This window comes from Hemibagrus wyckioides, linkage group LG14 (assembly GCF_019097595.1).
Source record: "Hemibagrus wyckioides isolate EC202008001 linkage group LG14, SWU_Hwy_1.0, whole genome shotgun sequence".
Taxonomy (NCBI): Eukaryota; Metazoa; Chordata; class Actinopteri; order Siluriformes; family Bagridae; genus Hemibagrus; species Hemibagrus wyckioides.
Window position 1 is genome coordinate 8,924,288 of NC_080723.1, and position 25,059 is coordinate 8,949,346.

The 25,059-nt window shown below is 36.8% G+C and overlaps 1 protein-coding gene across 1 annotated transcript; it reads right to left on the reverse strand.

Annotated features, from left to right (window-relative positions):
- Window positions 1–1,949: 1,949 nt before the first annotated feature.
- Window positions 1,950–9,611, reverse strand: slc38a2 (solute carrier family 38 member 2). Its single transcript, XM_058408330.1, has 16 exons — window positions 9,300–9,611; window positions 8,161–8,286; window positions 7,945–8,020; window positions 7,504–7,619; window positions 6,647–6,720; window positions 6,460–6,552; window positions 6,283–6,355; window positions 5,802–5,884; window positions 5,632–5,690; window positions 5,398–5,550; window positions 5,230–5,309; window positions 5,022–5,122; window positions 4,522–4,646; window positions 4,242–4,386; window positions 4,034–4,131; window positions 1,950–3,900 (listed from the first exon to the last, which is right to left on the reverse strand). Exons 2-16 carry the CDS (start codon window positions 8,283–8,285, stop codon window positions 3,790–3,792), a joined length of 1,512 nt encoding a protein of 503 aa, XP_058264313.1. The 5' UTR covers window position 8,286; window positions 9,300–9,611; the 3' UTR covers window positions 1,950–3,789.
- Window positions 9,612–25,059: the final 15,448 nt, after the last annotated feature.

Here is a 25,059-nt window from a genome sequence, read left to right on the forward strand (position 1 = left end):
ATACTTAAGGTGCAAGAAAACTAGACATACAACAGAAGTGCACAGGATGACAAGACAGGACAGTGCAGACAAACAACATATAGACCGACTCTGTGCAAAAGAATAGTGTAGACAGTGAGTGCAAATGTTAAAGTGACACATGTAAACAGGATCAATATAAAGTGTAAAGTGTAATGTAAAGTGACATATGCATGCAAACAGGACAATTTTTGTGTGTGTGTGTCTGTGTCCAGCACAGTATAGTTCTCTGTTGAGAGCAGTTCTCATTTGTGTGTGCGTGTCTGTGTCCAGGACAGTTCAGTTGTGTGTGTGTGTTGTGTTTGTGTGTGTGTCCGTGTTCAGCTTCTCTGTTGAGATCAGATCTTGGTTGTATGTATGTGTGTGTGTGTGTGTGTGCGTGTGTTGGTGTCCAGCTCAGTTCAGTTCTCTGTTGAGATACCTGATTGCCTGAGGGAAGAAGCTGTTCAGCAGTCTGGTTATGCAGGTCCGAATGCTTCGGTACCTCTTTCCGGATGGCAGAAGGGTGAAGAGTGTGTGTGAGGGGTGTGTGGGATCATCCACAATGCTGTTAGCTTTGCGGATATAGCGTGTGGAGTAAATAATCAGGTATAACAACATCAGCCCTTATTGGTGATTTTGGTTAATCACAGAAAAAAGAAGAAAGCTTTGGTAGGTGCAAGTGGTTTTTAATTTACAGAAGGAGGAAACAGTGAACATAGATGCTGACAGTCAAGCCTGTGCACCTGATACATACGAGAAAGCTCACATCGTGGTGTATTGATAACAAACCGGAACCTAACCATCCTAAACAGCGGAAGTGAAGATTAAGTTCTAGGAATGTTTGCCTCTTTACAAAGTACTGCTACTGTGGTTTCTGTCTATCTTCCTGTTAACAGATATGTCTGTCAGGTCAAACTGCAAACCAAGCCTGTACCTTTCCAACTAGTGTACAAAAGCAGCTTAAAATCCTCCCTTCTAGTCTGCTTTGTTTATGTAAATTGTTGTGACGATCGTTGCAACGTCAAATGGAAAAAAAACTTTTCAACATGCTCACTCTCCTGGCCAAGATACCAACCAATCTTAATAGTTAATGCCAAAGTTGCTCACTATCAATCAAACCACACCTCAGTATCATCCAGACTACACCCACATTCCTGTTGTGCTAGACTGCACCTTGTTTTATTTTAACAAGTACAAATGTCTTGAATATTTTATTTTACTTATTTGTAAAAACGACAAAGGTAAATTATTTTTCTATAGACGATGAAGCTGGAATTGAATAAATTCTTAAAATGTTGTATTAAATATCTCATAATAAGAAATATTAGTATTTTATTTATTTATTTCTTGCAGTGGCTGTATGGTGGCCTTTTGACATTTTGTGTGATTTTAAAATTGTAACACTTCCCTAAAGTTAAAAAAAGAGAAAAAAGTTTTCCACAAACTCCACAAAGACACACTTACCTCTAACCTAAACAACTGATAGAACATTATTGCCAAAAAAACCCAACATTCCAAGGATAATGAGTTCCCCAAGCTTCACCCTCATGGTTATCTCTTCGCTCCACTGATTTCTGCAATGATGAGGTAATAATTTATTCACTGACTCTCCCTCAGTTCTGTTCAACATTTTATGTTATTTATATCTTGTTATTGCTTTACAAATATCTCTGAGAGAGAGAGAGAGAGAGAGAGAGAGAGAGAGAGAGAGAGGGAGAGAGAGAGATTAATTAGTTCTTGATGTACTAAAAGAAACATGACAAGACATTCTGTAATGATTTATGGTTCATTTTGTAGATTTCCAAGGAGCAGTGATCTACCAGGAGGTCAAGCCAGTGTTTGAACTGCTCTTCCAGTTTAAGAGTATCATCACTGGAGCAACTGTCAGTCATATTAATATATAAAAAAAGCACAAATTCAACGGTTTGGTCAAATGAATGACAACACAATTCTTAATCTTTATAGTTTATTGAACAGTAATTACATGATATACATAGTGTTTCATTGAAACAAGAGCACTTGTACGACTGGCCATTCTTACTCGAGGGTTGAAGTCCTCGCCCTCTGTCGCCTTTAAGTACAGCAGTCTAGTCTTAATGTACGTGAAAGGTGCAGCACAAGTTGCTATGAGCAGCGTGGACTCTTGTAATTGTAAGAAACATTTTTTCAAGTCAAATCTTTCATATCCAGCCACGTTGCAGGGAACAGAGATTGAACATTAGACAGTTATTACCCAAACCAGTGGGCAATAAAACCCATAGATAATTATACTTGAGCAAACTGACAAACAAAAAGGGAAAAAAGGGGAAAAAATACATATATGTGACTGCAATATAAACTGCATATATATATATATATATATATATATATATATATATATATATATATATATATATATATATACATACATGTACATTTCATTGGCTAGATATATACACATATTTACAATATATAAATATAGTAAAATAGATTAAATTACATTGATGTTTTTCTATAAATAAGTACTGGACAATACATTTTAGATGACACAATGTTAGTGACTAGAAGCAGAGTGAGGTTGTACTAACGTGTGTGTGGTGTGTGGTGACTCAGCAGCTCATGACAAACCAGTGGATGTGACAATTTGAAATAATCCCTCTTGTCCTTTTCCCTCTCCTTTACCGCCTTCCTGTTTTTTTCCCTCCTCCATCTCTCACTCCCTCAGATGAACGATCAAAAAGCTGCCGACGGATAATAAATACTGAAGATGGAATTGTTAAAAGCCTCATCTTCTACTTCTTTTGGAAAACGTTCATGTATTGTCCGTGTAGTTCTGTCGTTCTTAACCACGGTATGTGGATAAGACCTACAAATTTTCTTCAAAGAAATACTTTGGTGAATTCGAACAGTCACAACAACAGCAATTTATTTTTCAGTTTTGCCTTTTGAGCAATGAGGTTATTGCTGTAAAATATACTCTCGAATACGTTTTCAGTGTTTGGTAGTAAATTCATTCTTCATTCATTCATTCGAAAAAAAGAGTAATAAACTGGTGGATAGATTGTTCCGTGCTCCATTTGTAGTGTACCGTTACAACGTTCAATTATAGTACCTTGAGGAATTGAAATGTACCTATTTTTTTCCCGACAGTGTCTTGTTCGACTACCAAAACCTCAGGTGAAAGACTAAAGATAAGAATTTTGTTCATTAGTAAATCTAAGCATGTTTTTTTTAACAAGTTGACTAATATAATACAGTCAAAATGACATTGTAACTAGTACGATCAAAGCTGAGTAGTAAAGTTTGGACTTGAAGACGTTCGTGTATAGTTTCACGTATTAAGTGCTTTTCAATATACAAACTTAGTAGGAAAGATTTTTGGCAAAGGTAAAAAGAGAAGTCGAATACTAGGTCTAGAGAGTGAGTTGCGAAAGTTGGGTTTTGGGAGTTTGCGAGTTTGAGAAGCTAAATACTGAATAATGTGCACTGAGATCAGTCTCTCAATTTACATTACGATTCACAATTTCTGTAATGCTTCAGAATTTGGATGACCAGGACTGAAAAAGCAGAGAAACCAATATAAAATCTTCTCATGGCAACAAAAATAGAAGACAAAGCACCATCTTTGTGGCCTAACAGCATACTGTACAGAGTTCAGCACATTCTCTCAGAATGGTATGAAGTTCTTTGCTCTGAGCTGGAAGAAGAGCAGGGTTTGTCTATTTTGTTTGTTGTTGTACGGCAAAGGACCGGACAGCAGCTCAGTACCGGTAGAGACACTTCCAGCCTACCAGTCAGTCACGCTGCAGCTTAGTGACCGTCATGGCCCTCGGATGCACCAGCATTGTGGACCCAGTCCATGATGATCAGACTCATGCAACCGAACATGACAAGGAAGCCACTGGCCAGGAACAGGATTGCCTGCAGGACACACAGAAGGGTATGTTATTAAATAAGCTACATTTAAAATTAGGCTTTTAAAAAATAGAATTTAATTAGATTTTCTAAACACTCAGCCGCCAGGATATCTGAAGCCATGACAAAATTTTCTTACCCCTATCTTCTGCACAGATTTCAAAGGCTCCTTCTTCACCAGCTTGATGTAAAAAGCAGATGGCAGGATGAAGATCAGCATAGCAGCAGCAGAAGCACCTTAAATTAAAAAAAAAAAATGAACCATGATGCACAATGAAGGAATTGATCATTTTTGTCATATAAAAATTGTCACTAACATTCGTAGATGTCGTGAAAGTTCAACCTACCGATGAATCCAAAGATATCCCTAATGGTTGGGACAAAGATGACGAGCACATTGACCCCACCCAACAGAATTACTGTGATGATGATGTGACGGATCCAGCTGAAGTCTTTAGAGGCGCCTAACAAGTGATTCACAGAGGTGCGGATCTGATATGGCAGAGAGAAAAGATTTTCAGATTTAAAAGATTTTTAGTGTAACAACAGATCTGCTGTGCTGTTCTGAGGAACATGCTATCTATTAATAACAGCTTATAGTATGTGATCATAAACAGATATACTCACAGGAAAGAGGACAACAGGGACAGTAAGAGTGACAGCGGTCAGAACAGCCAGACGTACAATCAGCAGCACCACGTCGAATTTGTACACCTTGGAATACGTGTGTAAAAGTTCAGGCTCAACCACATCTAGAAAATACAAACAAGTAGTTTTTTTTATTATTAGACAATCTACCTCCTTTTTGGCACTGCTGTTCCTAAAAATTTAATGAGAGGAAAATAAAGTCCTTGCTTGCGTAACATTTGCAATCTTTTAAACAGGCCAAGAACATCAGCAAACACATGAGGTTATTTTCCTGCCATGACAAACAGCACAGAGGCCAGATGTCAGGGACTGCGTCTTTCTCAACTCTTACATAAGGATTACCGGGAACTGGGGCGGGGTGGGTTTTAACTTACAGTCCATATTAATCAGAATTAATGAGAATCAGTTTTTGAAACAGCTCGGCAATTTAGGATTTTATGAAAGTGGTTTTATTCTCAGATGAGAGAATGTGGGCTTACCATGGAAGGTCAGGTATCCAAACAGAGCAGCGAGCAGATACATGATGAACATGGCCAGGAAAGACACATTAGCCACACCCTGCATCTTTCTACGAGAACGACTGTGGAAAAAAATAATATGACTTTATGAGATTATGCTAAAGCTTTAAGCATTCCGAAATATCTCAATGTCTGACTTTAAAATCCCAAAGCCAAAGTTGGAACTTACTCTTTCAGCTCCTCGTACATGGGCAGAATGGCCGGGTGGCACACAAAGGCGAAGGTGAGAATGGGCACGGCATACACAGTCTGAACAGAAGAGAAAATAAAATGATCACACACTGAAAAAATCGACTGAAGACACTTAGAGAGGTGGGAAAGTCTTCTGTATATGTACCTGTGAGTTGAAGACAAAGTATTTGGGTCTGCAAGAGTCCTCATTATAGACGGTGGCTGTGTGGTTCTGCAGATGTGAGAGCGTGCTGTTTAATGTCATGTTGAAGAGGTCGGTGGGTAAAGGGCAGGGGATCTGGAACTTCTTATAGATCACCTGAAGAACAAAGAGCAGATGTTTAACATGTTCCTCCTAGGATGTTGTTTATTCTATAAGAAGAAAATTGCATTTGCTTACCACAATTAAGAAGAAGACCATGCACAACAACGAAAACCCACTTGTGTAGCCAAGGTATCCTGTGGTGAAGATGAAAAGAAAATTTGTTTCATTCTGTCTTGCTGAACCCAGCTTAGAACCTCCTTTTCTTTCTTTTTTTGTTTCTTTTTGTTAGAAAGAAAAAAACTCACCCAGATTTTTAAGCAGTGAAAGTGGCAAAATTATGATGAGAGTAACAAGCAACACCAGGTAGTCTCCGTTGGTGTACCATGCCCTAAAAAAAGAAAAAAAAAAGATTTATTTTACTTATTAATTTAACAGTGACAATACAAAACTCATTACAATTGCACATGCATTCATTAATATTATTATTATTATTATTATTACTGTTCAGGATAAACTCTGGTATTATTTTTCACAAGCTAACGCTCATGCATTAGGTCATTGCAAGCTCTGTGTGGTACGAGGCTGTCTAAAAAGACCCCTTTGATCGCCACTCAAAATACATCTCGTCCTCGTCCTAGCCGACACTACAATGAAACACTTCACCGCTCGAGAACACGCTTACACAACCAGACACTGCAAGAGTCATCCACCAAAACTAAACATGCATGGGGAAAACCCTAAAGAATACCGACAAACTTATTTAAAAATATCGACAGGGTATCTTACCCTTCATCTCCGACGAACGCTTTGATGACTATTGGTAATTCATACTTCACAATGTAGAGGTAGCTGGACATGGCTGGAATAGAAAGAGAGATGTTTCAATGAACAAACACCCAACAAAACTGTGAATCAATCCAAAAGTGGTTTGAGTGATGAATCCTGCAGGAATTGTCATCTCACCTCCAAAGTTCTGCATGGTGATGGAGCATGATGCTGCAAGCTTACCAGGCAACCCGAAAGCCTTGTACCCCAACTGCTCATAGACCATAGAACCTGGTAAAGGAAGGACGATACAGAGTAAAAATCTGTCCTAAAAATTTACAAGGGTTATGGTATATAAATATTAGGTAGAAGAACTGGTGCTAACCTCCTTCATTTGCGGTCTTGAGCAGCAGATGTACAGAGTAGAGGGAAAATATGGACACAGCTATCAGCAGGATGCTGCCAAACAGAGCCGAGAGAAAAGTGATGAATTATTAACCGTACTCATATGACTGCTCTCATGGTGTGCCTAGGGAAGCTGTTTTCTATTGTATAACAGTCATGTAGGTTACATTAGCTAAAATTCAGACTATTCAACATTTCAGGAAGTTGCACAGATGCAGACATATTAACGCTTTGTATTTATGCATCAGTTGTAAGAGATAAAGAAGAAGCTCTGGCCTTAAACCAGCCATACAACTGCAGAACTATCTAATCTAACCACAGTGTCCCTATAATTTAAATATGTGCTTAACATGAGGGCTGAATAGAATTGATATATCTACTCGACCTCTGAAACCTTATGTACAGACATCAGACATGTACTATGATCCTGTATTTATACTTAAAACAGATAAGGGTCTGTTCTTAAAATGGGGGAAGTGTTCCATTTCCATTATGAACCTAGTTATACTGTAGTCCTGATAAAAAAAAAAAAACAGGATGTGGAAGCACAGAAGTGACCTAACACACACCCACATTCTTTATATAACTGGCAGCCTGCCTGCAGAGGTATTCATGTGCTTGCTAAGAGGCTTGCTGTCCTGTCTGTGTAAATCTCTGTGCACTTGCACAATGTAAATCCCATGCATTCATACATTCACATATTCACAAATCATGTCTGTTTGTTCAAATAAAAATGATTGCTAATAAAGGGATAGTCTGATCAATGCTGCACCGTAGCATCTGGTTGATTTAATAAGGACTATAATTGAATACATTCAGCACCAGCATGATACTCACACAAACAGTGCGATGCCTGTGTTAGCCATGGCATATGACAAGCCGAGGATCCCGCTGCCCATGATGGCGTTGCCCAGGTTGAACACGGACATCCCAAATGATGCGGTTCCAGGGTGCTAGAAGAACAAAAGAAGGCACGGACTCAATTTTTGACATTTCCAGGATGCTTCAGCAGGTCTGCACTTGCATACATTATTCTTATAACTACACACCTTTCCTTTTTAGTTCCACTGAATCATTCATGGTTCATGACTCACTGATATTATAGGCTTTAACAGACTTGTTGAAGTGATGTTTCAACTGTTTCTACTCTTACACTAAATTGACACCTGACCATCGCACACGTGTACTTTATTTAGATTTAGTCTCATTTTACTCTTATAATATGCTCCACTCTATAGGGAAGGTTTTCCTTATAGTTCCTCTGATAATGGCACTTACATATTCAACTTCATATTTCTTCTTTCCTTGGCTGGGGAGGAAGTTCTGACTTTCAGCGTCCACATCACCATATTGACTGCAATTTAGGGAAAAAATATACATATATATATATATATATATATATATATATATATATATATATATATATATATTTAGTTTTTATTGCATAATAATAGGTGAATTTTAATAAATAACAGCTGGTACAAAAGTTGGTACCTGCTCAGTGGCACTTTCTTGGGGTTGCAGTTAGGATACTCGACACTGTTAGAACTAGAGCTGCTGTCATCATCTGGTGAAATGTTAAAGCTGCTCATTTGAGCTTTTCCAGGAGTAATGTTCATTCTGCAAAACACAAAACACACACCACTCAGCGCTTTTGAATGAGCAAGCCCAACCTCACTGAGTGTACACTGCGCAGAGAAAAGCAACGACTGTGTTTCAGCGATCCCTGATCACATGACCACGAAGAGAGGAGGGGTTTTGGCAGGGATATGGGGGGGGCGGGGGGGCTGATTCACCCACGGTGCGAGTGGAAATTTCCAACCGGCATCTTCAGCCTGTCTGGATATAAAGACCGGCGTGTTCCCTGAACACCGCCATGACTCACAATACAAAACACTGCGCCAGTGGACGACCATTTACGAACATCTCTACTCGGATAATGACATGTATGAGAATATTCACGCACATGAATGTATATATAGATGGAGACAGAGTTAGGAATGATTTTTGATAGTAATGATTTAACACATTTACGAGATTCAGGGTATGTAATGAAACTACTACTCATAATAAAAAAGTATTATTATTAAAGACATTAGCTTATTTCTAGAGCGTAAGAATAAAAGGAAACAAAGCCACGTGCGTCCGGGGTTTTTTTTGCGCAAGAGGTCCCATTTGCCGTCATCAAGCACTCATCCCCACCCAGAAAGACAGGATGATGAAACCTCATATATCAGACGTCTCAGTAGAAACAATTATTCCATTCATTCTCTTTCCTTCCCCCTATTTCTACTTTTTTATCATCTGCCATTTTTACTTCTTTAATTTATTTTGCGCATAAGTAATCCTTTTGGTCATGTGACTGCGGTAGACTGTTTTATATAATTGTACATTTCCATCTCGTCGTCAGCTGCGGCTCATTCGCTTTGGATGTGAAGGACAACAAGAAAATTGGGAATTTAATAAATATAAATGAATGAACCCCATAGCAAGAATTACATTCCCCCCCTTACATCTAATTTCCTCTTTTTATATACATATACATATACATATACATATACATGTCAATGCACGCAGAAACAGCTATTAATAAAGGTTAAATAAATAATAAATAATGAAATGAATAGTCTTACCTCTGGTTTATAGAAAAAAAGAAAGAAAAGAAAAAATTCCGTTCTTCAGCTTGATCTTTTACGCGGGGATTTAACCACTTCCTCTATTTTTAAACCACGAAATTCTAATGATGATGAAGAATAGAAATTGTTTTTTGTTTTTGTTTTTTTAAAAAAAAAGCCGAATAGAAATAAAATATTATTTAAAAAATCAGCTCGGAATAAATAATAGAATAGATAATAATGCTAATTTTAATACTAGAGTAATGTTAAAACCGGGTTTAAGTGGAGATGTATTTCCGAAAGATGCGTGTCTTCGAATGAGAAACGCCGCCGGTTGGTGTGAGCTTATAAGGGCTGAATTGCATCAGCTTTTTTTTCAGAGGCACACACAGAGGCAGCCAGAGTCAGAGAGGCGAGGCTGAATGACGTATGGGTTTGTATACAAACACTAAGCTACACACATCTCTAGGTTGAAAATGGTGCAGCACAGCCGCTCTATATCCAGAATAAACAAAGATAGGTTTGACTACCATCATCATCATCATCATCATTATCATTATCATTATTATCATCATTTGTCAAGAGCACGGGCTGTTCTCCAATAACCATGGCCAAACCACATAGATGTCCAAAGTATTTAATAACCACACTGTAAATAACTTGACTTCTTAGAAAGACAAAATTAATTTGAATATAATCTTGGATAAAGTCAGATTTATCTCATATTGTTTATTATCAGATTGAAACCAATCAAATATATGATTAATAAGCCTTTTTCTAGATTGTTAATCATTTTTTTATTAATCTGTTGGATTTTTTCGTTTTGATTATTTCAGCTGATTATTTCTAAAAAGAGGCAAAATTATCTGCCAAAAAATGAAGACAAATGTAAGCTTTTTTTTTTGTTTTGTTTTTAAAGTAATTAGTAATATTGGTCTTATGTTTGTTATATAATAATCTCATAATGACTAGAATATTAGATAGCTTTTTCTTTACTTTCTTTACTATAAGGCCAAAAGTATGTGGACACCTGACCATCATATCATCAACATGTGATTCTTCTCCAGACACAACTATCCACACAATTGTGTAGGATCTCCAAGTATGCTGTAATAATAAGATCTCCATTTACCGGAATTAAGAGGCCCAGACAAGTTCTTGCATGATGATGCATAAGGATTAAAGGAAAGAAAACCACATGCATCTGTTTTTGTGCAATCTGTTCTTGTCCAATCAGCCCACGTCCAAACCGACCCAGAAGGACAGGATGATGAACCTCAGGATGACAATTTGTCACCTCAGATGAACACCCGCACAATTTTTCCATTTGTTCATGCATATGTAATCTGTTTGGTCATGTGATTGTGGTAGACTGTTTTGAGTTACCATCCTCACTAATATTCTTGTGTTCATATTGGTCATGTCTCCACATACTGCATTTCTAGTCAAGTCACTTACTTCTGGGGTGTCACAACAAGTTCTCTATCTACATACTCACATGTAAACATTAAGCGTGTTAATTGCTAAGGCCACACTGAGGGCTAGCTGTGGCCTGGGTGCAGTAGGTCAGGTTTGGTCTGTTTTTCCTTCCCTCAGACATATCATTTGCATGAGTGCCTCCAGACAGAGGCTCATCGTCACTTATCGAGTGGTCCAAATCCATCCTGCTGAAAGTTCTGGGGAACACAGACTGAACCCACTCTGTCTCGTAATAACCTCGGCTTAAGGGCTACCACTGGCTTTCACACACTGCCTCTGTTCTTTAGCCAGCCAAGGCCACATGGCTCTGAGGACAATAGAAAAATCAGCTAGGGAATGTCTGACCTATTGAACCAGGCCTGGGGCCTCAGGATGCACAATGATTCCATAGGTAGAGCAAGATCAACACACACATTTTTCTGGCCCTGTGTGTGAAAGAAACAGAATAAACCGTTGTCTCTGCATGTATGGTAAAAAAAAAAAAAAAAAAAATTCAGTGTAAGAGGTTTAAAACACAAGATGTCAAGACAAGGCACACTTTAAAGTTGTGTAACATCTGTGAAATAAGTTAGTTCCTGTTGTCACTTAGGTAACAACTATAGACAGCCTCTCTTTTTCCTTCCTCTCTTCTCTTCAGCATAAACCTTACAACCTGAAGAGTTTCAGGTGTTGAAAGACTTAAAGCAAAACGTCAATCAAAAATGACCCATCTTTTGTTAATCTGTCAGATTCTGATAATTTAGAATCAAGAATTCAACAGTACTGTAATCTAAGGATTCATATATGGTGCTCACATATTGTACATTATTATTATTATTATTATTATTATTATTATTATTATTATTATTATTATTATTATAATCATCATCTGTTGAGATTTAAGCTGTTAAAAATCTAACTTATTGTAAACTGAATATAGTATACATAAAGACATGTTTTCATAAATGCTGTACAGTGTTCTGAATAGTATTCAAAGGAACTTTTTTTGTTAGGCCCTGTCATGACAAGGGCATGAAGTACAATATAAGGCAGAGTGGCTAATGGTTTAGAATTTCAAAGATGCAAAAAAGAGAAACCTGATTATGCAGTTTTGAAAATGAAAAGGAAAATAAAATGAAGCAACTCTGTATACTTAATAATTCATCCAGTCCAGAGGTCAGTGAGACTGTGAATCTCCACCCAATCTCCCACTGTGCTGGACCGAGGGCATCTCATCTTCCTCTGGCCCTATGCCTGGTTTCTTATAAAGTTTTTCTTTTCTTTTCTTTTCTTTTTTTATTTCACCCCCACCTTAAACAAATAAGTTGCTGGAGACATATACACTCTGAAGCCATGACCTGGGCCATGGGAAGCTTACATTAATACACTAAATTAAATATACACCCATAGTCTTTCTGAGTACTCTTTGGGGTGTTTTAACAAAATCTGTCTCAATACCGTCTTATATGATATGGGAAAAATGCTGGTAGTGTAAAATCTGTTGTTTTTTCAAAATAAGGAAACTAGTCTATAAGAGTGACACATTCATTTGTTCCTTTATAAAGCATTTAAAAGAACAATCTGCTATGAAAAAATACAGGAACAAGTTCAAATGAATTGTGCATTAGTCTGACAACCTGTCAATATCTGGCAACAATTTACAACATTTTACAACATCTGGCAATTTACAACAATTTACAACATCTGGCAACTAATGAAGAGCTGACCTTAACTAGATAGATAGATAGACAGACAGACAGACAGACAGACAGACAGACAGACAGATAGATAGATAGATAGATAGATAGATACTTTATTCATCCCAAAGGGAAATTTACAAATGACGTCTTATGACTTCATGCCTGAATAAATGATGACCTCCTTAATGACATGTTTGTTAGTTAATGTATTAATTAACATATAGAAGTAAACTGAATAAAACCTGCTCTATAGGAAAGAATATGAATTAAACCTGCACCATTTCTAATTGTTTATGCAGCTGAGCACACAAACATCAATGAAAGGCGCTGGATTCATCTCCAAATTACATTCTTTCTGAGCTGGTTGATTTTCATTTAGTGTTAATTAATACATTAACTAACAAACATGTGCGATTGTACATGAAGTGTTTATTATTTATAACACATGAAATTATAAGACTCGTGTCGTAGTTAAGGTTCCCGATTAGCCATTCGTTTATATTTAAGTCAATAGGTTCAGCTGAGCTACACCATCAGACGATGTGTGAACGATGTGCAACATGCGAGGAGGATGTGACTTATTCACACTTACTAAAACACACAGTATTAATCTACACTATATATCAGTGTGTTGTATGTGATCAGACAATGAATCAGTAAGTTTTAGAGCACGCGTTTTACATCTAACTAAATTTGATTAATTTTCCGTTTGCTTTGAGGTCCTTGTAAAGTGATCATTGCAATTTCAGTTATAAAAGTAAAACGTTTCAATGTGGATTCCAGGATGCTTAAAAGTCAGCAAAATTTATAATATAAATGTATTATTATGGCTTTTTTTCCATTGTCTAATACAACTTAATAGAGGTTTTGAATGTTATACTATAAACATAAGCCAGTCTACAACCAGCAAAGAACCTTAATAACAGGTTATCTGTCATAAATGCTCCATCTAGGACTAAACATACTTCAAGGGCTAAACATACTGTAGCTGGTGGGAACAAGACTCTGCATGGGCACAATTTAATATGAAGCTTTAAGGTTTAATCCACTTACTGGTGGGAAAGTAGTTTTAGTGCCACATTCCAGGAACCGTGGACACATGAAGAGATCAGGGTGAGGGAGCCGAGGCCACGCCCTCAGATCTTCTTCAAAACTTTCCAATAAGATATTTAGCGGTGGATGATCTGTATCCTAAGTGAATGAACCCACTGACTTAATGTGCATTAGATTTCCAGGCCCATGACGGACAGGGCAGAGTGTCATGAGGGTGGGGAGGTAAATTGAGGAGGTAGAGAACAGGAGGATTACAGCAGATCAGTAAATACAGACAAATACACTGTAATCTGGCCTCCCAGACTGGAGAACACACTGTACACTCATTCAAATATACTGCACATCCTTTACATTTGAATAGTGCTAAATTGTAAGTCGGGTTTTATTTTTTTTCTTTTCAAAAACGTCCATAGTATTAATTGACACTTTACTCTGTATGGATTATACAAATGTTAACACTGATACTGTTTTATATATAAATCAATACGTGGTTTGTTACCTACTAATTTGTCAGCCATTATTTCTGTAAAAAAAATTAACATCAACAAAATATAATTAACACAAACTTTAACTGTTCATAAACAACTTCCAACATCGGTGGAATTTATGGCACATTTAAATAACTAAGAATAGTCTTGGGATATTTCTGTGATATTTGATTGTGTTAATATGTATTATTTTAACCTTTTGTGTTGTTCTCCTGTTAATCATGTAACTTGTGTCCTCCTGAATCAATATGATCCTTGTCTGGTTTAAGTGTTTTTAAAGCATGTTTCCCATTTTAATTAACCTCATTAAAATGTATTCCCACAAAATGTACAATTTCTTTAGTCATTTATGGTTATAAGACCTCATTTACATGAAATAAAACTGTATTTTTGATATAAAAACATTTGAAAATGAGACACCAAGGATAAAAGGAGAGTTAAAAAATATTTTAATTGTTGTTGTGTCTTTAATTGTTGTGTCTTTTGCTGCCTTCTTGGCCTGATCACTTTTGGCAGAAAGATTCAGTCTTCATGAGTTTTTGTCCTGGTTAAATAAACTAACAAATGGAACCAGAATTCTGCCATTCTAAGTGTAAAAAAAGGAAGTTATGAGTTATCAGCATGAAAGTACAGATTGTTGATCAATATGAAGTTCAATCTATCTTTCACCCTGTGATTCATGCTGAATCTACGCCTTTATTTGTCACATACATATTACAGCACAAGGAATTTTTTTTTTGCATATTAGGGTTAGAGCACAGGGTCAGCCATGATGTAGCACCCCTGGAGTGGGGGGTGGTGGTGGTTGGGGGCCTTGCTCAAGGGCCCAATGGCAGCAGCTTGGTGGTGCTTGAACCCCGATCTTCTTATCAACAACACAGAGCCTTAGCCACTTGAGCTACCACCGCTGGCACTAATAGTTGGTTACCTTCCTGTAAAAGGATATGACGTCACTGTTGCTTAGATGCTTCCAGAGTCAGAGAGGAAACATTAACATTCCTTGGGATTCCTAGCTCCATTTCTCGGAATGTAATTACATCATAACATTTTTTAATACCCCAGGGGGGCTACATACATTTCGTTAAAAAGCTTCAAATAGAATATATTTAGTTACTGGCTTGTTGCCGATGTTGGAGCACAAAAAGTACATATTGAAGCATTTTTAATTAATAACATTACTCCTTTACACAGATTCATCTGTTCCTAACAGACAGACCTGCTTCGGCTGAATGAGCTGAGATTGAGAGTTGAGGTTGTAATCAAAAGTATGACAAACAGAGACAAACAGGAAGCTCTAGTCAAATGATCAACACTCATGAGACATGTAAAAATAGAAAGTGGAAAAGTTCAATAGAAGCAGCTGGGAGTAATAGCGCTAAATTATTTCTGAATCTGAGTGAAGATTCTGTAAAAAAAAATCTCAATAAGTGAAAATTAGTAAATATAATCTTTAATAATATCTGTGTCTAGTATTTGCTTTCATTACAATAGATTACAATAAAACAAAATATAGGCTCAGGAAACCTATCTCTAGACTTTTTCATTCATTTCAAGCTGTAATGTTCTCATATTTTTTGGTGGTAAGATGTGATCATATGCAGTATAGAAAATAGGGTTCTTCAGTAACACACCTCACTCTTGTGGGGCCATTTCTACAGTGCACACATTCTGCAGCTGTGACATGTCTCTTCCTGTAAGCGTTCTGAAGCTGCTGCGATATGACTGGAGTCAGAGAAACTCACTCAGATATGATAACGTGAAGTCGACTGTGTTTTAGACGTTATTCTCATGTCACACTGACAGGATGGTGTACAACATTAGACCAAAGTTTCTGCATAGAAAATGCAAGTTTCAATCCTTTATGAATAGCCACACTGTCTTGTTTTTGGCTCACTTCACAGGGACTTTATTATGATGCTCGTTCCTTCTGAAGGTTGATTTCCTGCTTATGGAATCATTTGTCAGTCATGGAAACTGTAGAGTCGCACAGGAACACAGGTGACTGGTAAATTTGAATGCATTAAGAAATTTCCCTGGCAGTGACTACAGTGGAGAAAATCAGGTGAAGTTCCTGCTTAGTTCACTGATATTCCTGATGGACTGGGACACATGAATACATTTACAGTGATCTTACAAGGTAAAACATAAGAAACAAAGACCACAGACTTCACATCAATGAAAAAAGGCCAGTTGTGATGAGTGGAGAAGTGGTTAGTGTAAGCTCATATTTAGAGCTGGGTTTTAGTTAAAGTTTTATTAGACAAGGCTAACTGAACTGTGAAATAAATTCCTCAGACCTCCTCAGTACAGCTATATTTTATGAACATTTTGTTCACTCTATATGATCAAATGTATGTGCACATATTACCATCACAGTCATATAAGGTTCTTTCTTAAACTCTAACCACAAAGCCGGAATTTCACAGTTGTATCAAATGTCTCTGTATGCTGTAGCATTACAATTTCCCTTCACTGGAACTAAGAGACTCAAACCCTGTTCCAGCATGACAATGCTCCTGCGCACATGAAGACATGGTGTGGAGGTTAAGGTTGGAGTGGAAGAGCTGGAGTGTCCTGCACAGAGCCCTGACACTGACTCAACCCCACTATGTAAGTGTCTGATCTCACTAATGCTCTTTTAAATGAATGGTCACATATCACCAACATCTACTGGAAAACCTTCCAAGAAAATCCTATAATATCAGTGAATCATGAACCATGAATGATTCAGTGAAATTAAAAAGTAAAGGTGTGTAGTTATGTAGTAATGTAGATGTTGTATGTCTGGATAGGAAGAATCTCTCTCTCTCTCTCTCTCTCTGGTTAATAATCTAGGCTAATCAAACACATCCGACAGCTTTAGATTTATGGATCTCTAGGATGAACATGCCAGCAGATGAGAATTACAGCTGCTCTTGGAAGATATAAACCTGAAAATTGACAAACATTTTAACAATACAACAACACAAAACCATCTCCGAGAAGACAGCACATCGTAAGTGTCTTAAAAGCATCTAATTATAATGTATTTATGGATGAATTGCTCTGTGCACTGACTGACACAGTGTCTCCTCTTCACACTGATTCATGATTATTGAACTCTGGCAGGCATGACACTCGATGTTCAGCCAGAGTTTAGCCAGACAGTTATATAATGGATCATTCCACTGCTGGATTATGATGGATGTACCTAAATGATGGATCAAACCACAGTCTCATCTCACACACTCTGTTAAGCCTAAATACTAGACAGCTGTGCTGCAAAAAAGTTGCATGTCACGTTTAGTTACAAGAGGCATGTCAACATGACTCATCATTTTTTTAATAAATGTAAATGAATACATAATATATAAAGAATATATAAAGAAGAAATTAATAAACAATTAAAAAATGTGAATAATGAATATTTGCAAATGTTGCTTATATGCAGGAATCTTTTAATTTTTAAAAAAAATAAAAAGTACATTGAAAAGTATTTAACAGTCAGCTGTGCTGCAAAAAAGTTGCATGACGGGTTTAGTTACAAGAGGCATGTCAACATGACTCTTCATGTTTCTCAAAGCTGGGGGAATAAGTCAATGATATGTTAAGCTAAATTACATTTAATTACCAATAATTCAAATAACAATGTTTTCTGAAACATCAAAATATTTAAATCTAACATACTCTTTTTTTATTTAAATAATATATATATATATATATATATATATATATATATATATATATATATATATATATATATATATATATATATATATATATATATAATAACAAATAATATATACATAATAAATAATATAATAATAAATAATATATAAATAATAAATTAATAAAAATGTTTAAATAACAATTTATTTATAATATTTTGAATGTCGCTTACTTGCAAGAAGCTTCTTTTTTTAAATAAAATAAAACTATAGTCATAAATTTGAAAATATAAGTTTGACTTTACTGAGCATAAAAAGGTTTAGAAATTATTATCCTAAAATAAGATAATGATGATGTCAGAAAAATCCTAATAATTCACTTGCACTCGTTTGTAATGTCATGTACAATGTTATGTAAAAGAATCTCTAGAGTTTCTGATTTCTACTTCATTACAATGTATTTTAATGCTTAACAGTTTAAATAAAGTGATCTAATTAACCACAGTGTAAAAAGTAGTTTTGTTGTTCAGATCATTAAAGTTTACTGTGTTTAATTAGCAGAAAGTAAGCGGTGTGATCCAGGGATACTCAGGGTGACTCAGCATTGGCATGAAAGTTCTTGTACTGGTGAGTTACTTATTGGTAGCATGTGATGTTTCCCTGCTATTGTGAAACCTGCATCACTGGTTAATGTTTGATCAGGAAAGAATCTATTTCTAATTTACAATTCTGCCATTTGTGTGGGAGTAAACAAAACTGTAATGGGGGTGTCTTGCATTCAGAGCCTTCACAGTGGTTCCTGATTGTCTCACAGTGGTTCTGCTTTAGAAACACCTGACTGTTATTATCTTCACCTGTTTGTCCTCTCATCAGAACGGCCCTGTTTGGTTCTGGTCCTGATAAAATCTTGCATTTCTGAGAAGTCCTCGAATCACTAGCTTGCTTTGTGTTTGGTGTCTTGTGTTTTGAGTTTTTTCTGATCTTTCTAGAATTTCTCGTTTGGTTATGTCTCTATATTGTCACTTTTACAATCCCAATTACAACTGGAGCAGGATTTTTTATTTATTAGGCAACCATTTAAAACAGATAAAATAACCTTGACCTGTGACAAGTTAACATTTGGCATGACAGTTGGAATGTTTAAGTAAAGGCAGGAAAGGGTGATTCAATGCCACTCATATGCTTGAAGAACAATTGTGTCATCCTTTCCAACAGCATATTTATAAGGGTAAAGGAATGAAAAGTCTCAAAGACCTCAATGGTCGTGTAAAAGATGTGGATGAAAAGACTTTTTAATCAGAAGAACTAGGCCAGAGTTTAGTATTTAATATGAAAAATGATCACTGTGTATATTAATATTTTGAAAACCCTCACAACTATGTTAAAGTGAGCTTATAAAGATGCTGTGCTTTTGAATGACACATTAGAACTGGTCTTTATTTATTTGTAATTACAGGGAAAGCATGTACCTTGGCATTACAACAATGAACCCCAGGATAGTGTAGTGGCATTAAAAAATAGATTTTCTTTTAATTTTTTTTTATTTAAACATTTTAAGTTCATTTTTGTTATTTCTGTCAGAAAATGCTGGGGATTCTGAATCGGTGCCAGTGACAATTTTCTAGCTTTGAAACATTCCAAAGTAAACTCTGTTTTGTAAATACGGTGAGTCCTGGTATATGAGTCAGTGACCTCACCACAGCAGGACAACATTATACACCTGTTCTTCTGGATGTGTGGTTTGGTGAACACACACCTCCAGCGGGTCGGACACGGCCCCCTAATGACGTAACTGCTGACCTTCCTTCATCACTTATCAGTGTCAACAGGATACGTTGCCAATGGACTAACACTGACAAGACTGTGCATTTCTGAGTTTAAATGATAATGTTGAAGAGAAATCTTTACAATTGTTCTTTCTTGCATTAGGATTCTTTTTTTTGCATTTAGGTGCTAGATTGTATTAATTTTTTTTGTATTTAAGAACTAACCCTTAACACTTCCTCACAATTTGGAGCATTACAACCTGTAAATGAAAAGAAATTAATTCCATTATTTTTTTTTACAATTTCATTTTTTTGGTCTGAGATTTTTATTTGAAAGTGCAAAAAAAGCCCAACACATTTATATTTCTATAAGTGTGCACCCCTTAACATGGTGAACCTCCTACTTTCAATTCTCTTGCAGACTGCTATTTGGCAAGATCCATTCAATCAACCCTGTCCAGTTTACCAGTCCCACCTGATTTAAAAAGAAATTGTCCATAACACGATGCTACCACAGAGGGGATGGTGTTCTCATGAGATGTGAGGTGGTTAGAATCTTTTTCCACATGTTGGCCTGGTTCACCTCCTCTAGAATATAACCACAGTTGTGCCATATACTTTTCATTTTTTAGTAACAGATTTAACTTCATTCTGTGGATTTTTTTTTTTACTGTGGATTTATTTTTCTGTTTTACTTTAAGAATTTGTAGTGTTTTATAAGTTTTCCCTAGCCTATTAGGGACAATATATTCATAGAAATTTGAAAAACAAAAACAAATGTTTCTATCTGCAAAATAAATGGAGATATCAAACCCATTTCTGCTCTCTGGCATGCTCCAAGTGCTTGTTCATCTAAAAAGCAGCTAAAATCTATCCTTCAACCACTAAATTTCTGTGTAAGGCTATCCACAGAATGACCCCACACACCCCTCACACACACTCTCTGCCCTCCTGCAGTCTGGAAAGAGGTACCCAAGTATTCGGGCCCTCACAACCAGACTGTGTAACAGTTTCTTCCCTCAAACCATCAGGCGCCTCAACACTCAGGATTGAACTGTACAAAACTCTCTCTCTCTCTCTCTCTCTCTCTCTCTCTCTCTCTCTCTCTCTCTCACTCACACACACTCACCTGTGTGACTCACAATATGTTGTTCACTACTTATTGTACTACCTCAACCGCCGTTGATATTTTATGTGCTGCTATGTTTATCTCTTTTTGCACTACTTCAACCGCTGCTATTGCATTTTTGCACAATACATATTGTCAGGCCGCTATATACATATGTTACAACCATATATGTTATTAGATACCTGTTTTTTTTTATTTATTTTTTTTTTTACATTTTCTCAAAATTGTACATTTCATTTTATTTCATTTCATTGCACATCTTTTTCCGGCACTATGTGTTCTGTCTTGTGTTGTTCTTTTTGTTTGCACTTAGTTACACACTTTGCACTTTATGTGGCTAGTACACACTTCTGTCCTAGCTCTGTGTTGTTGTTTCTGTGTTTGTAATTATACTTTGTATGTTTATGTGGCACCAGGGTCCTGGAGAAACGTTGTTTCATTTCACTATGTACTGCGTCAGCTATAGGTGGTTGAAATGACAATAAAAGCTTCTTGACTTGACTTGACTTGATCCAACAGAGGGAAAAACACACATCCAAAACACACTGAAAGCCAACAGAGTCCTGATTCATTTTATATCAGGCTCACAGCCAGAACTTACTTCATTTCTTTATACCGATTGAAAACGTCTGATAAATCAATTTCCATTTTGCAGACAGAACAAAACACCAGAGTACTGGTAAAAGGGTTTAAATAATCAAATCTTGATCAACGCTTTTCCAGAGCTTTGTCCCAAAAGTGTTTTTCTTTTAAAACCCTATGTTCCTCCAGGAACGGGAAAATTTGAGATCATGTGCCTTTTTAATTTCACACATATTGACTCTATTCATGTGATTATATTAGCAATAGGAGAAAATACTTGCTCCAAACAACAAAGATTTATTAAACGTTGTTAATGTTCTTTTCATTATATCCACCAATATTATGGCCTATTTTGTGTATATTAATGACATAGTGTCAGATAATAAAGTTTTAATGAAGAATCAGCAAACAACTCCAAAGTTTAAACAGGCACAGGTCCAGGAGATTGGCAAACTGTAACAAGGTGGTATATGAATAAGAAAACTAGGCAAAGTCCACAAAGCGGGCGATCAAAAACAATAGAAAGGCTTGATAAGTACAGGACAGAATGTGACTGAGTGTTTACTTCATGACTGAATGAGCAACATAAGGGCTGAAAGTCCTTATGAATGTGACTGTGAGTGCAGTGTGATTGGGAACAGGTGTGTGTGAGCAGTAGACTTACAAATAAAAATACATTTGACAATACAAAATGTGGAAAAGTTCAAGAAGGGTGAATACTCTTAAAAACTGATGCGGTATTTGCTATTAGACATGCATCATATTCCTTTGCCAATGTTTATACCAAATCTGACTCCTTTTTGAAGTCTCTTCTGAAGTCCAATTTTCTAAATCCATAAAATTAAAGTGAAATCCAAACACTGAGGAAAATATACCAGCATAATTCTAAAGTCATTACTGAGTGTAAACTGGGTTGAGAAACACCTCATCCTCCACCTGTTCACCATTACCATGGATCACACAGGCACTGAGTTCTGCAATCCTCCAGGATTAAAGCTCCTTATTAACTGGCACAGTTGTGTTATTATTCTTGGATTACACATGAAGTATACCATGAGAACTCTAAGCTTTCAGAATTGATTTTGAAATGTAGTTTATTCCCCTATGAACAGGGAATTTCTTGATGATCCATCCAGGAAGAGCCTTTGGGTTAAGATTTCAGTGTGAGGCCTGGGTTAAATATTGTGCACATTTAACAATCTGATAATAAAACATTTGTTCATATCAAGTGGTAAAACAATGTACAGTTAAAGCCTCCTTTTGTGTTCCCATGAAAGTATTCTCTTTTGCCTGAATACTGTGAACAGGCAGCTAAGTCAATGTCTTTACTAAACTAATATTAAAAATTTGACTACATTGATAGTTCGATTCTGAGAAATTCTATTAAGGAACAAATAACACAATGCCTCAGTGTGTGTTTCCTCACATCTCTACTCAGAACTTATAGTTATTGCATGAAACGTAAGCAAGCACTAATATCACCGTTACAAATCTGGGAATTAGGTATGTAGAGTAAAAGTCACAGGTTTAATTTATATAAAGAACTACAAAATGCACAGTTAGGGTCGATATTCGATCATCCGAATTGTGTGTTCTGAGCGATTAGGTTCCCATTGTCTGTTTATGGAAGAACAAGAAGCCTGAACACCCTCACTGCTCTCCGCAGGTCCCCGAGCAGCAGGCAGTCGGAGGTCAGGATCATAGAAGCCTCCTCTAACTCCGATGCAGTACTGCTGATTTTAGCGCATTGTCACTAAATCACTAACAGTTTGTGTGACTGCTGTCTAAAGGAGCTAATCTTAAAGCCTGCTCACTGGTTTCTATTAAAACGTATTAAATGACAAAATACTTCTCATTTCCTTTACATTCTTTAAGAAAGGTGTGTGTACTCGTCCATAAACACAGACACTCAATCTGTTCTTTTAGGCATATCTCTATTGTGTCTTTTCCTCATACCAACAAACAAGGAGTGTGTACTTGATATCTGTTCTTGACGTCAGCACACCGCACTAATTAGAAACATTTCTGCACAATACATGTGTCTCTTTCTTGTCAAATGAAAGTTTAACTGAGAAAATTCAGAAAGACATTCTGACACAGGACTGATGTAAGGTGTGGTTCAGCTGTGAAACGGAGGTGAAGGTGGATGGACAGCAGAAGACAGACCACATTTGCATTTAAATTTACATTTACGATATTTGGCAGACAAAAAGAAGTGCGAGTATTTCAGGAAGAGTATTTCAGGAAAAAGTAGGTCTTCACCTGTCGTTTGAAGACAGCCAGTGACTCTGCTGTCCAGACATCAGTAGGAAGTTCATTCCAACACCTAAATAGGAAGACCACTTTAGGTTTCTCTCTTGTCATGCAAAAACAGGAAGCTGAAACTATCATGGGCACTGAAACTGTCCAGTCAACTGTCAGCTGTCCAGTTTAGGTGAATCTGTGCTCATGACACCATCAGATTCCTATACTTGGAACCTGATGTGATCATCTTGTGTTGTAACTTGATATTTTTATGAATGCTGTGATGCTATTCTCTTCAGCACGGTCGTAAAGAATGAATATATGAGTTACTATATCCTTCCTTGCAACTCAAAGCTATCTATCTTCTCCATTTTCCTCTGACCAGCACAACATTTCTGCTCACAGAACTCAATGTGAGCTTTATGTCAATAAAAGCTTCTTGATTCTTGACAATGTTTTTTGTTTTTTGCACCAACCCTAGAGACTGTAGAGAGAGTGAAAATCCCCAGAGATCAGCAGCTTATGAAATAAACCATCTGGCACCATCTGACACCAACAACCATGTTCTTTACACATTCCTCAACTTTGTTAAGCTGGTGTCTCTCATTTGGCTTTGCTGAAACATACAACTGTTTGTCATCAGTATAACAGTGGAAGCTAATATCACGTTTATGATTAAGTAGGTAGAGCTTCAGACTTTACCTTGCTATGTGTAGCAACATCTACAAGCTGATAGAACAAGCTGATCAGTCTTCATCATTTTCTAGTCTACAAAGGAGAATAATTTGATTAGTGTTACAAGCTGCACTAAAGTTCAGCAGGACCAGCAAGGACACACCACCATCATTGGACTCCAGTTGTAGGTCAGACTTCCGTGAAGTTCTTACGTTCTTTCTGTTGGTTTCTAATGGTTTCTGTAGTTAGAAGAAGACTTTGTTTTCTCATATAGACATAACAGCACAGTGAAGTTCTCAACTTTGCATATCCCACTTTAGGAAGTTCATAGCAAAGGGTCAGTCTTAATTCAGCATCCCTGCAGCAGAGAGGGTTAAGGGCCTTGCTGTAAGTGTTGGGGCTTGACCTTCTGATCAACAACCCTTAGCCTTACTTCTCTAGTTTGCTAACTTATGGACTGGCTACATTAAAATAGGTGGATTGGTTATGTTAAAATGCCTCTAGGTGTTAATGAGTGTGTGTGTGAAAGAGAGCCAAAATAAATAAGCAGAAGAGGATCATTGAAATAAGCAGGTTTGAAGATTTTACATAATCAGGTATTCTTCTGTGCCACAGAATGACTGAGGCCACACACACACATGAATCATTCACAAACAGATCTGTTCGGTTGTGACTGTGAATCACACCTACCAGCATGTCACTGTTTACATCCCACACTAATAGTAGGGTGTGTATGTGATGAAGGTGGAGCGGGCAGAGTCTTTAGGTATGTGTGTGCTTGTCAGAGGAATGTGTGTATAGAGAGAGAGAGAGAGAGAGAGAGAGATGATCACCAGTGTGTTGAGAAACTTGGAATCATAATGGCAGCCTGGTGTTAATGGATAAAGGTGTGTTTGATCAGATTTCTCTACCTATTATCTCTATTGCTTTGTGACTAAGACTGTTCATTAGTCAGAGTACAACCCAAAGTAATTCAAAGCTAGGAACTGAGCTATTACACCTCCTAAATGTATAAATAAAGCATAAATCTAAATAA

Bases quoted from the DNA above. Each gene is read 5' to 3' on its own strand.
- slc38a2 (XM_058408330.1), bottom strand. From the start codon at position 8,285: ATGAACATTACTCCTGGAAAAGCTCAAATGAGCAGCTTTAACATTTCA. The intron at 5,885-6,282 runs GTAAGATACCCT...TTCTTTTTTTAG, and splicing joins GCGTTCGTCGGAGATGAAGG to GGCATGGTACACCAACGGAG. The intron at 4,132-4,241 runs GTAGGTTGAACT...TTTTAATTTAAG, and splicing joins GGATATCTTTGGATTCATCG to GTGCTTCTGCTGCTGCTATG.